At 36.2% G+C, this 14,008-nt stretch overlaps 1 protein-coding gene across 1 annotated transcript in view; it reads right to left on the minus strand.

Moving 5' to 3' along the window:
- LOC113073349 (voltage-dependent calcium channel subunit alpha-2/delta-1-like) overlaps nt 1–12,236 on the minus strand; it is a gene marked incomplete at its 3' end in the record, with an annotated part of 47,733 nt that extends 35,497 nt beyond the window's left edge. Inside the window, exon 1 of the mRNA XM_026246273.1 lies at nt 11,860–12,236. Within this exon, the coding sequence (XP_026102058.1) occupies nt 11,860–11,963 (104 nt within the window). The remainder of the gene's footprint in view (nt 1–11,859) is intronic.
- Between the last annotated feature and the right edge of the window lie 1,772 nt (nt 12,237–14,008).

Genomic DNA, 14,008 nt, shown 5'->3' on the forward strand with positions numbered 1-14,008 from the left:
ATAGCTGTGCTTTCAGGCACTAATTTCATGCACACCAAAGAGATATAGTGCCAAGAAAAAGAATGTGAGGCCACTGGAATACATTGGTTTTCTACATTAATTGGTCATAAAATGTCTTCTGATTTTCAATGTCACAAGTATTGGCAAACTTAATTTAACAACACAACATTGAACATATCCCACTTTTTGAACAGGTTGATAAGAGTATATATATATATATATCCCCTTTACGTGCAAACATCGCCGAGGCCCCAGTTTATTATTGTTTCACTTTCACAGCACATTAAACATCACTCTCTTACTTGATCTGGACAAACTGTGCATCAATTGAAAGTTTAAAGACTCTAGCTTCGATATTTGACCAATATTTTGATAAAATATTGTTGCAGTGACAGTTATTTAGTAATTTATGTCAGGAGTGCAAAATAATAAATCCGTATTATGCCCCATTTTGAATAGAAATTCACCACTCATTAATATTCAGTCAAGTCTGCAGCGGTTTATTTGTGTTCACATAGACTCACTGAACAGCGTCAATAAGGATTTATAGACCAAAGATGCATATCTGCGGAGATATGTGGATATATTTACTGATGTTTACTTCATATTTCTTCAGACAGAATCATCATTCCTCTTCATTTTCCACTGATTTACACGATCTGATGATAAATAGCCTCTCCCAGTGCCGTCTCTGTGTGTTTGCTTCCGTGTACTCGAGCTGTGACCCAGACAGACTCTGATTGGACCTTCGGCTTGTCAATCTGACAGTCCCAAAACCAGACAGCGTCAGATCGTGTCACATGCTTCGTGAACAGTTCCTGGTTCATATCTGCTCACAACAACACTGAAACACCTCTGTATACACGAAATATCCGAATAATAAACCCACGATTACGATAGAAAAGCTTGGTATGAGATTTTCTTGAGATCTGGGGCATTTTATAAAATATAAAAAAAAATGTACATCGGAAATGCTAACTTGTGCAGCTATGAAAAAGGCTACAAATAGCATATTTTTACAATAGTAACGTTAAACGACCAAATTCCACCCGTGATCACAAAAGGATGTTATTACAAACACTCGATCGGGGTTCAAAGTGAGTTTTGAGTAAAAGTGTACTAATAATTTCATAAATTGTCTGATGTAGCTTGATGCTAACGTTAGCTCCAATGCTACTAATAGCAGGTGCATTTCTTCTTCATAATGCATTTCTGTCACAATAATTCACGTAAGGTCATAAGAAAATGTTTTGTATTTTTATTGTAAGACTTTTGATAAATAAGGACTAAATGCATACAGAGACTGAAGTAAGATCGCTGCTTTGTTAACATTGAAAAACCACAACAAAGGTTGATAAAGGTGGAATTAAAACAAAAGAATAATGATAAAAGAATAATGCGGATAATGTGTCATACCTGGCGGAGGTGTGAAAGACTCGTTTGGTGAGAACAATAGAATCGGGCAGTTTTCAAAACACACATACAAAATACACAGCAGTGTTTACATGTGAGATCTCACAGAAATGACAAGTGCCATAAATCAATCTGATTAGCCTTCTCTAAAAAACACACATGACATGGCCTTAGAAAATATTTAATAAAATTCACAGTTTTACAGATTAGATTATGAAATTTCTAATGAAGTTTTGAAAGACTTGTGGCTTTAGCTACACTATTTCTAAACTCATATCTTACATCAGCACATTTTTAAATACATTTAAAAAATATGTTTTTAATATTTTTATTTTTGTTTTTATGTTTGAGCTTATATATCTCTATTATCATAACAGTCTGAGTGATTCTGATTCCTGAACAGTAAACTTTGAAGTGTCAGCTTTGTGAACATATGTTGATGATCATGAGCAGAAACCTTTTTATTTTGGGTATGTCATTTCTGTCTCCATGCCAAAAAAGGGGGGTGCCTAGAAAGGGGAGATATATATATATACACAGTGTCTTGCGAAAGTATTCATACCCCTTTTTTTATGTTTTGTTATGTTGCTGCTACCAGCACACTTTACGTTTTACTTTTAAATTTGCAAAGATGTTAAAAACCTGTTTTTCGCTTTACCGTTATGATGTATATAGTGTAGATATGGGAAAAAAAAGTAATAAAGTAGTAAGGCAACAACAACAACAAAAAAAACGTGAAAAAGTGAAGGGGTATGAATACTTCCTGCAAGGCCTTCTATGTAGATTCTGAAGGACAGTACAAAATGAAATAAAAATATAAGATATTTAAAGTAAATACAACACATCGTCATCCTGTCCAAAAAGTTTACACCCGACTCTTAATGCATTTCCTTAACAAACATCACTGAATGTTTCCACGCGTTGTAATTGTAGTGAGGTAAAGCTCCAAAAAAATAAATAAAAATAGCATACATGTATCATAAAAATGGCCCATATGAGCCATGCACTATATTCCAAGTCTTCTGAAGGGATTGTATTTTATATATCTGTAATGAATAGATGGAAATTTAAGCTGTCAAAGTTCACCTTCAACTTTCAATTCATGATGAAGAGCAGCTTGGACATTCTTTGGAAATTAGGTTCAGGAACAAAATTAGGGTGATGATATGATGATAAAACATCAATTTTGAGAAAACAATTCTATCATCATTTTTGAAACAGATTAAGATATTATTAATAAAGGGTGAGCGATTGGAAGTCATTGAACCAAACCTTTAAAGCTATAAAAAGTTCATAAAAACAAATGTAACAATATGTGACTAAAAGCCTAAAATAAATCTGTTATAAATCTATCTCTACAGAAAACTTGGATAAACCTTCTTAATTCATATGGATTACTTTTATAATGTCTTGATGCTTAAAAATTTGGGTTGAATTGATTTGCATGGTAAGACAGAAATTTCTTACCATGACAGAAATGGCTTTATAAAAAAAAAAATGTATTTGTATTTCAAAGATAAGATAAGACTTCTGCGGTTGAAACGACTGAGGGCGAGTAATTAATGACAATATATACATTTTTGAATAAATAAAAAAATCTTTTTAAGGTCAGATTTTGTGACAAGGAGAAGGAATGAATTAAACTACAATAAAAATATACTTTATATACAGTATACATATTTTTTGGATGTAACATTTTTGTCTACGCCTGTCTTGTGGAGCATGTAAAATATGGATCTCTCTCCCCCGGGACTGAGTTTCCCTTAGGTCCTGATATTGAAATTTCTGATTAAAACTGATTTAATGTCAGAATGAATTCCTAAATGTGAGGCTGAAATCTAAATATGCTCTTTCTGCATCCTGCGATAGCTGGCAGAGAGTGAGTATGTGCGTGAGTGAGTCCATCAAGGAGAGTGTAGGGTTTCTTTACACATTAGTAATCTCCTCTGGCAACTGTGGCTGTCTCCACAAATACATCTCTCCTCCTTTCTGTCCCTCTTTTTCTCCTTCCTTCACTCATGGTCAGGACATCTGTCTGTCTCACTATAGCACACGTCTTATAAACAGATGTTAAGATGCACATGTATGTTAAGCCCAGGGTATCTCAAGTACACCAATGCAAGTTAGCATATCATATACTAACCTTAACTAAGCTTAATCTCAACCCTATACAACAACCATGGCAACACATGCTTGTTTCCCTCCAATAGCTAAATTCACACACACACACACAGACACACACACACACACACACACACATCTGTCCTTCACTGTTCATTCTGGACTTTGTACAGCTTCTCCTGCGTCAGTGTCATAAACAGTGAAATTGGCCTTGTGGGGGAAAATGTCAAATTGATATCAATCTGTCCACCTCACGTATAAAAATGAACCAAGATTTTGCTAAAACTACCAAAAACAACAACAACAACAACAACAACAGCAATGGGTTAATATACTGTAGCTCAAATTTGTATTTAAAGTAAGACTGATGTTATACAAATGTTAATCATTCTGCCAAAAAAATTATAATAATTTCAAAGGCAGTTTTTTTGGCCCTGAAGAACAGGATCTTTATGGTTTGGGTCTCATTTTAAAAAAACATTTTTGAGCCAATCACCTGAGCCATAAATGCCATGTGACTGATAACTTCTTATATTCCAACTCTAATTCTAAACTAGAAAGACTGAGAACCTACAATAAATAAATAAATAGTCACTGGTGAATCTTATATGATATAATATATAACATAAACTGTTTTTGAAATGGGTCTCACCAAGGCTGCTTTTTTTGTACAGATGCTGTAAAAAACTAGTTTGCTGTGTCACGTGATCCTATAAAAAATGCATAAGATTTTTGTGGAAAACAAAAAGCGGAAATAACAACATATTTGTTTGAAAAAGATTTTTTTGCAACAATGCATATTTGATCAATGCATCCTTGCTGAATAAAAGTATTAATTTAACAAAACTTGTGAACAGTAGTGTAAATACAGAATAACACTGATATTTCTAATGCAATACTTATGAGCTGCAGAAGATCAATAAGTTATCTTACTGTCTGTTTTTAAAGCCACAAGCTCTCACAAATAGCCTAAAGAATCCACTAATCAGTTATTTAGAGTATCTTTAGCACAAATGAGGAAGGATTGTGAGATATGAGCCTGTAGACAAGTTTACATACTCTCAGAATGTATGTATGTATCTTTGCAGTTCTTTAAAACATCAAGCATTATTTAATGTTAAGGCAACATTTTGTGGGGCTACTAAAATCATCTGAAACCATACAATTATGACACTAATGAAAACAAAATAAGACTCAACATATTATATGTGGGCATGGGAATTGGAGGACTTCTGCTGAGTGGGTTTACTTTAGCTTTACTCTGGGGACAACTTTGTCTAAACCGGTCGAAATCGAGGGATTTCAAATTTTCCAATTTGAGAAATAAAATGAAATAAAACATGATAAAATAAATATACATTTAAATGAAATTAAAGTGTAAAAAAAGTTATAAGTAAATACATTTAACAAATTTGAGTTTTGTCACAATCACAGTTTCGTTCAATTCAAAATTCATCATTGATTAAAAAATAGATTAAAAAACATAATTAGCTTTTTACAAATCAACTGAAAGAAATGAAAAAAAATAATGTTTTCACTGACATATCTATGTAAATGTAGCCTATTTGTGTGGAAAGAAAGTAAAAACTTCTATGCAGTTTGCACAAGACTATTAATTGGTAAGACACAAGGGACATTCTGGTCTTCTGCCATTCACCCTGAATCTGACAGAGCTTTAACTTTGCCCGAGTGTCTGAGTGACAAAAATTGCTCCCAGCTGTTTTCAGAGGGCTCAGCAAATACCTACAAAAAGGCTTCCTGCTGAACTAAGGTGTTAAAAAAAACTGCCCATAAACACATAAGCACAGCACAAACACATAATGTACTAGCAAAATCTTTTTTTTCTGGAAAGATCTAAAACTCTGGAGCCGCAGTTCAAAGTTAAACCCACACCACAAAGACTGTGAGCCGGCTGATTTCCAAAGGGCAAATAATGCTCATTTTGCACTCTGAGATGGGAGGAATAAGGCTAGAAACAGGAAAGGCCCATGTATCGAACTGCTTAAGCATGAAATTTGATTATGCTTGAAGTCAAATGTACAACATGGCAAGGACTCTGACGCAAATGTTGTACAAGTGTGATTCCAAGATGAAGAGAGGCTAACCGATCCAGTACTGTCATCCCAGAAACCTGAGCCATGAGGGAACCATCAATCTAGTTTGATGAACAAAGAATCCATCACGTGCTGAGAAATCACCTCAGTGTCCGGATCCAAAGTCAAGGCAGTAAAAAAATAATTATTCTTGGTTTTCATACATACAGTGGCATGCAAAGGTTTGGGATGCAGTACGTTTTTTTTTATATATATGTGTGTAGATATAGATAGATGTTTACATTAAGCCCACAAGACAAAAAAATAAAACAAATTTTTAAGTCAAACAAGGAAAATGCTTTTGTACAGTCCAAAACACCCTCTTTTCCCAGCATGCACTGAGGCATAAATAAGTTTGATTGAATTTTGACCATTTGACAGTTTGAATTACCCAGTGATTGTTTATTTGTGTCATTTGTAGTACAAATTATCAGTTTTAATAAGTACTTTGCTCTCCTGTGTTAAGTACTTTGTGTCTCCTGCATTATCTTGATCAAACATTACTGTAAATACAATTATATTTTTTTGTATTTTGAACTTTCTACTCATTAAAGAATCAATTAAATAACCTTTTTTCTTTTCTTTTTTACATTGATAATAAGTAATGTTTCTTGAGCATCAAACTAGGAAATCGTGGGTGTGGTATGCCAGGGACGCCTGGGCCTTGGACATTACAGCGGGAAGATGGCAGATCGACCAAGGAAGGCTGAGCTTTCTCCAGCACTCTGTGACTGATCTGTTGCCAACACCAAAAAACATAAAGATCTGGGGTGGAGAGGAAGACCCATCATGCAACCAATGTGGAGCGGTCTCCTGTACACTGAACCACATCCTGACTGGTTGTCCAAAAGCATTGGCAGAAGGGCGGTACAGATGGAGGCATGACAAGGTCCTCAATAAAATCGCAAAATGGGAGTAACACCAGCGAGTCAAAGCCAATAACAAGCAGGCCCATCCGCCCGATACCATAACCTTTGTGAGGGAAGGAGACAAAGCTCATAAGACCGGCAAGGTGGCCAAGAACCCACCCTCTTCCTTGCAACGAGCCTCTGACTGGGATTTGAGAGTGGACCTGAAGAGGAAACTTGTCTTCCCACAGGAACGTGGCAGCAACCTCCCTCCGACCAGATATGGTCCTGCAATCCAGGAGCACAAAAACCATCATAATTGCTGAGCTTACGGTGTCCTGGGAAGAGAGGTAAGCCACATCCTACCAACTGAAAAAAGCAAAGTACCAGGATCTGGTTGACGAAGCTGCTGTAAAAGGGTGGGATACAACCAGCTACCCTATCGAAGTCGGTTGCCGTGGGTTCCCTGCAAAATCGGTGCGCTATTTCCTCTAGCGAATTGGCCTGGAGTCTAAACCGCTGAAAAAAGCCACCAGGGATATAGCTGCAGCAGTTGAGTCCAGCTCAAGATGGCTGTGACTGAAGAGAGCCCACAGTTGGAACCCTTCTGCAGGTGAAGGCTAGCCAGTCTTCGCTGCCCCACTCAGGCGAGGTGTTCAGGTTAAGGGGTTCAGAGTTCAGAAATACCTGAGACCCTGAGATCCCTGCTGATGATGCGCAAGGGTTCCAACAACGTGGATGCTCCGAGGAATAACATCTCAGAAGATCTACATCACCATAGTTAGTATAGTTCCTACGGTTGCAGCTTGTGGCAAAGCATCTCTGATGTTTACTTCACCCTGTCTCCTGCATTATCTTGATCAAACATTACTGTAAATGCAATTATATTTTTTGTATTCTGAACTTTTCTTTTTTACATTGATAACAAGTAATGTTTTTTGAGCATCAAACTAGCATATTAGAATCATTTCTAAAGAATCATGTGACACTGAAGACTGGATAAATAATGTTGAAAATTCAGCTTTGCCATCAGAAATGTTAATTTTATGGGAAAATATATGAATATAGAAAACAGTTCTTTTTCAGTTGTAATGGTATTTCACAATGATGCTGATTTTACAATATTTTGGAGCAGATAATGCAGCTTTGATGTAGAGCTGAAACAACGAATCGATTTAATCGATTAAAATCGATTATTAAAATAGTTGTCAACTAATTTAATAATCGATTCGTCGCTAAATAAATTTTATTTGCCATAAGCGGCTCATTTAGTGCATATTTCAAATCTGCGGTGACCAAAGTGTGGCAGTAATGAGCCACCGGAGGTTTTACTCAGCCAGTACAGCAGGTGAAGTAGCGAATAGCCAATAGCTGGCCTCGTTTTGTCACGTGCTTCCCGAACAGCGTCTCTGCAGCATTCAGCGGGAAGTGGGAGTACTTTAACTTTGAGCCTTTAAAATGAAGAGTAACCTGTAAACTCTGCACTACTGAATTGTTAAGGGGCCGTTTACATATCGTGTCTTTTGCGTGCTCAAGTTCGTTATTTCCTATGTAGGCGCGCAGTATGCACTCTCATAATGGAAGCGACGCGGTCGCGACACGCACGCGGTGCGATGCCCCCGTTTTTCCAGGCGCGTCCACACCGCATCCATTTATCCTTTGCTGAAATTTCCGGGTCTTCATGGAGAGGGCACGTCATGGAGAGAGCACGTCATGGTTGCTTAGCAAAGGCAGACGCCTCAGGGGCGCTTCTGCCCGAGCGCTTTGGAAAGAAGGAGAAAGCGGCGCGACTAGCGTTTTCCACGCGTTTTTAGGTGCGATATGTGAACGGCCCCTAAGAATTTTATTTGTGCAGATTCTCCAGTACAAGGTTGTTTGCAAATGTTTAGTCGTAAAAGCTGATAACATTGCTTTTTAACAGTTAACATTTAAAGCTTTACAATCATGTTATGTGATCAGTTTGTCGTTTACCAGTTCATAATTCAGACTTGCAGCCTAATTATGACTGAATGAGAGAGGTAAATGTTTGAGTATATTTAAAATGCACTTCTTCTCTAAGTATTCACTGCTCTTTTTCACACAGCAGGTTTTTTGTGTGTGTCCCAATTTTTTTTTTCTGGACAACCTTCTGATGGATTTTACTTTAAATTGTGAGTTCCATTCAGGTTTCATGCCATTGGCACTTTTTTTTCGAAGGATTGTTTACAATTTCACAGCATAAGCTATAAAGCTTTTTCCCAGTAAATAATTAAATACAATGCACTGCAATTTTATTCTGTTTTATCCTTATACTTCGTGAAAAATATGTTCTCAAAGATTCCTTAAGCTTTGTTTGGGATGTTAAACTACTTTAGGAGCTCTAAGGACTGCCATGGTGAAAACAATATTTGAAATCTCCTTGTGATTTTGCTAGAGTATGGATCAGTGTTTTGATTGCAGAAGAGTTCGACAAAGGATTACTAACATAATAAAACAACTCCAGGTATATTTTTGATGAGGATATGACAATGCAGAATGGTTAAAATCTCTTAAAAATCTATGCTGAATGATAAAGACCCTTTATTAATAATTTACTTGGGGAAAAAATGGAAAAAACTAAAATATAAGTACATAAACCGATTAATCGATTAATCGTAAAAATAATCGACAGATTAATCGATTATCAAAATAATCGTTAGTTGCAGCCCTACTTTGATGAGCATAAAAGACTTATTTTAGAAATATTAAAACATCTCACTAACTCCAAACTTTTGAAGGGAAGTGTAAATAATGCCATTTTTTTGGCATAAAAATATTAAGCAGATGAATTCAGTTCAAAATAAGCCATGCAAAGTGTATAAGTTCACAGCTAAAAGTCTGTTTATTATCATGAAAGCCATGAGAGCTCATTAAAAGGAGGACGACAGGTCCCTAACCATTACAGAAGCAAAGATGACAGTTCATAACATCTAAATAATGGCAAAAGTGCATAGAGGCGCTACCTGCTTTGTGCTTCTCTCGAGAAGCTTTCCGGATGGAACGGGTGACATCAGCCTCAGATCTGAGGACATTAATCATTTGCCTCACAGCACAGCAAAAGCCACAAGACACTAAGAAGGGACGAGGGAGATTGGGGAGGAGAGTGCAGTCAGAAGCAGACAGGCTCTGGCATTAGGAGGTTAGAGTTTGGGCACAAAGATGTAGTCATTCAGATCAGGAGGAAAAGGGAAGAAAAAATCACTTATGTAATGTGACATTTCTCAGAGAAATATGATATAAGCAGGAAGGAACATCTGTTTATCTGTTGGGTTTTGGTTGTTGCATGAAAGCAAATGGGTGTTAAATACAAGAATGCGCCAGAATTTGTGATGCCTGCTAAAAAGGAAAGTCATTTTAGAAACAAAACAAGTTATTACATTTTAACTAAAGACTATTAATATGACTATTTTGTCTATTTAGAACAATGTAAACCAACAAATCATTCAACAAGACCAAGTAAATAGACCAGATTTTGATTTCAAGTCAATTTTAACTTGTTAGATCAGGTACAAACTCACAACACAGAGTAGACAAAGGCCTAAGGACATCAGACTGTGATTTACATATTACCAAATTCTGTCTCAACCCCAAACAATCTCAAGCAAAGAGTGGAATCTGATTGCTCGCGTTTGACAGATGATTGTTTCTATGCCTTGAGCTGTTCTTGTGTCCAATCTGTCATAGAGAGGAACTATATCAGTTTAAAGATGTTGTGAAACACACTAAAACCCAACAAGTGTACAGTAGTTTAACGCCAGCGACAGGATGGAGAGCACGGTCGAGCAACTCTACACCTGTAAGAGGCTCTGCTCAACTAAAAATAACTCACAGGACACAGGTGGCACATCTGGTTTTGATGACCACTTGTCTGCACTAGCAGCCTGGCTGGTGTTATAAAACCACATAACATGTTGTGAATTAATTTGTTAAAAGATTACATAGTTTACAGTTTATAACAAAAATAATATGAAAGATTTAAAGGGACAGCTCACAAATTCCGGCATTACTTTATTACCCACATGTCTTTTTAAACTTGTATGACTTTCTTCTGCAGTACAGAAAAATATCAAGTTGGTAAAAGTTTTGAGATATATATATATATATAGGCTATTCCATTTGTCCTTGAGTTTGATTTGAGAATTGGATCAGTCATATACTTAAAGTAATTATTATTTATTTATCTATTGGAGGGGTTGGTTGGATCAACGTGATTCATTTAAAAGATCTGACTCAAATAAATTATTTATTCACGAATAGGATGTCAGAGACGAAACATGCCAAAAAGAAATAGGTCACATGTTCATCACATATTGCCTGTATTTTATCTCCACTAAATGTCTTTAGTAGTTTTAGCAGCACTGTACTGTACAAACCTACATTGCAATACCACATTTATACTTTACAGTAAAATACTGTAATACAACCAACTAATACTTAAAATGTATGGGGGAGGATAAATACTTTTACACAAATTCAAAACTTTTATGCACCATTTGTCCAAACGCAACAAACAAAACTCTGTAATTTTTCATTCTATCAAATGATCATAGTGTATTTTTGATTGGCTCTAAACTGACAACTTATTTGGTTAATCATACACTCGACACACACACACACAAAAAAAGCTTTTTCCTAAGCATTTAGACATTTACCACAACTGCTTCAGAATTTAAGTTTGAGATCATTCAGGTGGAAAATCAAGATTATTTTCAAATTGAACAGCAGCAATGTTGACATAGTGGTCCAGAACAGCATCACCAGCCTCTAAGAAAGAGGCCTGTGGACATGTTGAGACGGGAGATTATTAAGCATGGATTCAAACCTCCTATGCAAGTGCAGCAAATATGTAGTCTAGATAAAATGCAATGAAATTCACTTCCAGATGTAAATGAAAAGCAAGATACATAATTCAGGATAATTAATGTAACAACACACATTCAGTGGTGCCCAAAATTATTAGAACACTGTTACTTTCACCAGCTTAAAAAAACCAAAAACAAAGTCTGTATGGCTGTGCTAACTGTTTTTAGAACAAGTAGGCTATATTGCATTGGAGAAAAGTGTCAAATCGATAAAAAAAAAGAACTTAACAAACCGCCACTGAAACGCGATGCAACGCTGAAAACCATCGCTCTGACGCATGTGCATCTCCAAACAACTGTCTCCAAAAAAGCGGACACGGAACGCGCGTAACGTCCCTGTGTAAACACAACTTCTGGCTTGAAAAGTACTGGTCTATCTTCCGCTCTTGGAATACAAAAACGTAAAAGGCTTTTGCAATTATAGCCAACAAAAATGCTGATAGTAAGAAGTGAAACAACTCAGAAATCATAACAATAATAGCAAGTTTTGCACTGCCTACTTACAGATGGGAGTCGGGAAACTGTATAGCGCTTCCACAGCTGAATAAAGACAGAACTAGAAGAATAGCAGCGGACAATCTGAACGCATCCATTCTTCTGACTGACATCCAACAACAGACGAGTTTCTCCCACTAAAATCCACTGAAGTGACCCTCCTAAAGCAGCCGAGCTGGCGCCATGAGCGCCTCTATACTTCCAAAATCAAATCTCAGATGTTTCTGGTCCCTCCAGCTACTTCAGCCTGTGCCCTGTTGAATCAGTTCAGATGTTTCTCCAGAGATGTGGAGACTGACAGGGCGTTTCCGTGTCTCTCCGCTTTGACAGTACGTTAAGAGAGTCTGTGGCGGATCAGTTTCCACACGCCCCCCCACCCATCTGCGCGCGATCTCCATCACGCGTGTGGCTCCATACAAGGAGCGCGCGCCGCACAATAGATACTGTACGCGCTGCTAGGCATCACGAGCTCATAGCGTTGAATGACAAGTTAGAGTTTTATCAGATAGATAGATATATGAACAATAGATAGATGAACTCTTCAAATACAGTTTTAGTTTAATACAACAAACTGCTATTATTGCCTCAAAAATAAAGATACTCTTCCCTGTAAACAAGTTGACATTTTGTGATAATGATCTTCAACCTATTAAGCAGCTGTAGGTTTCTGTAGAATTTGGCATCTTATTGTATGTATATAGCCCCAGCCAGGCACAATTATTGCTAAATGTTTACAGATTGACAGACAGACAGACAGACATTGAGACAGACAGGAACATATACACACAGTTAAATTATGAGAACATTATGTTACTGAGAGTAATAGCATTTATTAAATTATGATTATGGAAATTATGTGTCCAACTAAAAAGTTTCAAAAATAAAAGGCATATAATAATCAATTATATATAACTCTTTGGGCTGACATTTTGAGAACATTTGTAAAGGCCATATAACTCAGAGAGAGAGAGAGAGAATTACGTTTAGATAGATTTTTTAACGTTCAAATATTGACACTATAAAGCAAATATCTCAGTTCTTAAAAAGGTGTCTATTGTCAAATGGCAAAGAGGAAATAAATCTTCCGTGACAATATAAATATATTTTTAGTACGTTTTTTTTTGCAGGTTAGATTGCTCCCTAAGGTTATGATTTCTATGTTATGAAAAGATATGCAGTGTTCGCTGTCTGGATGGGGAGGTGAGCTGCATTTACTGACTTTGATCTCAGCAAATATGAGGATTTACACTCGGGCGTATTTGAAGAACTGTGTGATTGTGTGTGCTGGTGTGTGCGCATGTGTTAGCACTTTGAATATGTGAGGTCCTCAATGTTAGATGCATAGGTAGCAGTAGTGCATGAAGCCAGAAACTCATTCTCATAAAAGCATCCTCACGGATCCAGCAGCACACTCATAACCTCATTTTAAGTGGATTACAGGGCTTCAGTTAGATTAGGTGGTATTAGTAAGAAGAAACAACATCCAATACAAATGCAACCAATACAGAAAAGTGACTGGATAAGACAGACATTATTATGTTTTGACTGATAATCTCTAAATAGCTGTTATTATTAACACTTTATAACAAGGTCTCATTTATTAACATTGCTAATTTTTTCACCTTTGTTGATGTCAATAAAAATGTTCATATTAGTTTATATAGCATTAACTAATGTTAACATTATAATGTATAGTATGAAATACTGATATCCATTTAATGTCTTAAACTATGATTGTATGTGACACAGTATGAGAAGAATAAACACTGAAAATATTAAAAGTAATCAAAATTAAATGAAGGGGGGGGGGTGCACAGTTAAATATAAAAAATCAGCAAATAGCCCATCATAAAAAGGTCTCCTCTAATAATTCGCTAAACTGCAATCAATCAATCATACAACTTAGTATTTTTATCTTTAGTTTTCCAGGATACGTGTCTGTTTTCTGTAAAAAAAAAAATTAAAAAAAAATTTTTGTGAGTTTAGCTTAAAACACACTTATCTGCCAATGGCATTTCCTTGGAAATTAAGTTATTTTCCTACCACAATTTTTTACTTGTTTAAACTTAAACTAACTTCATTTTGATACATTTAGTCATATAGTCCAGTCATAAAGTACATATAGTCCAGAAACAAGACTATATGATAAACCTTTTTT

This window comes from Carassius auratus, unplaced genomic scaffold (genome assembly GCF_003368295.1).
Source record: "Carassius auratus strain Wakin unplaced genomic scaffold, ASM336829v1 scaf_tig00012061, whole genome shotgun sequence".
In the NCBI taxonomy this organism is placed as follows: domain Eukaryota; kingdom Metazoa; phylum Chordata; class Actinopteri; order Cypriniformes; family Cyprinidae; genus Carassius; species Carassius auratus.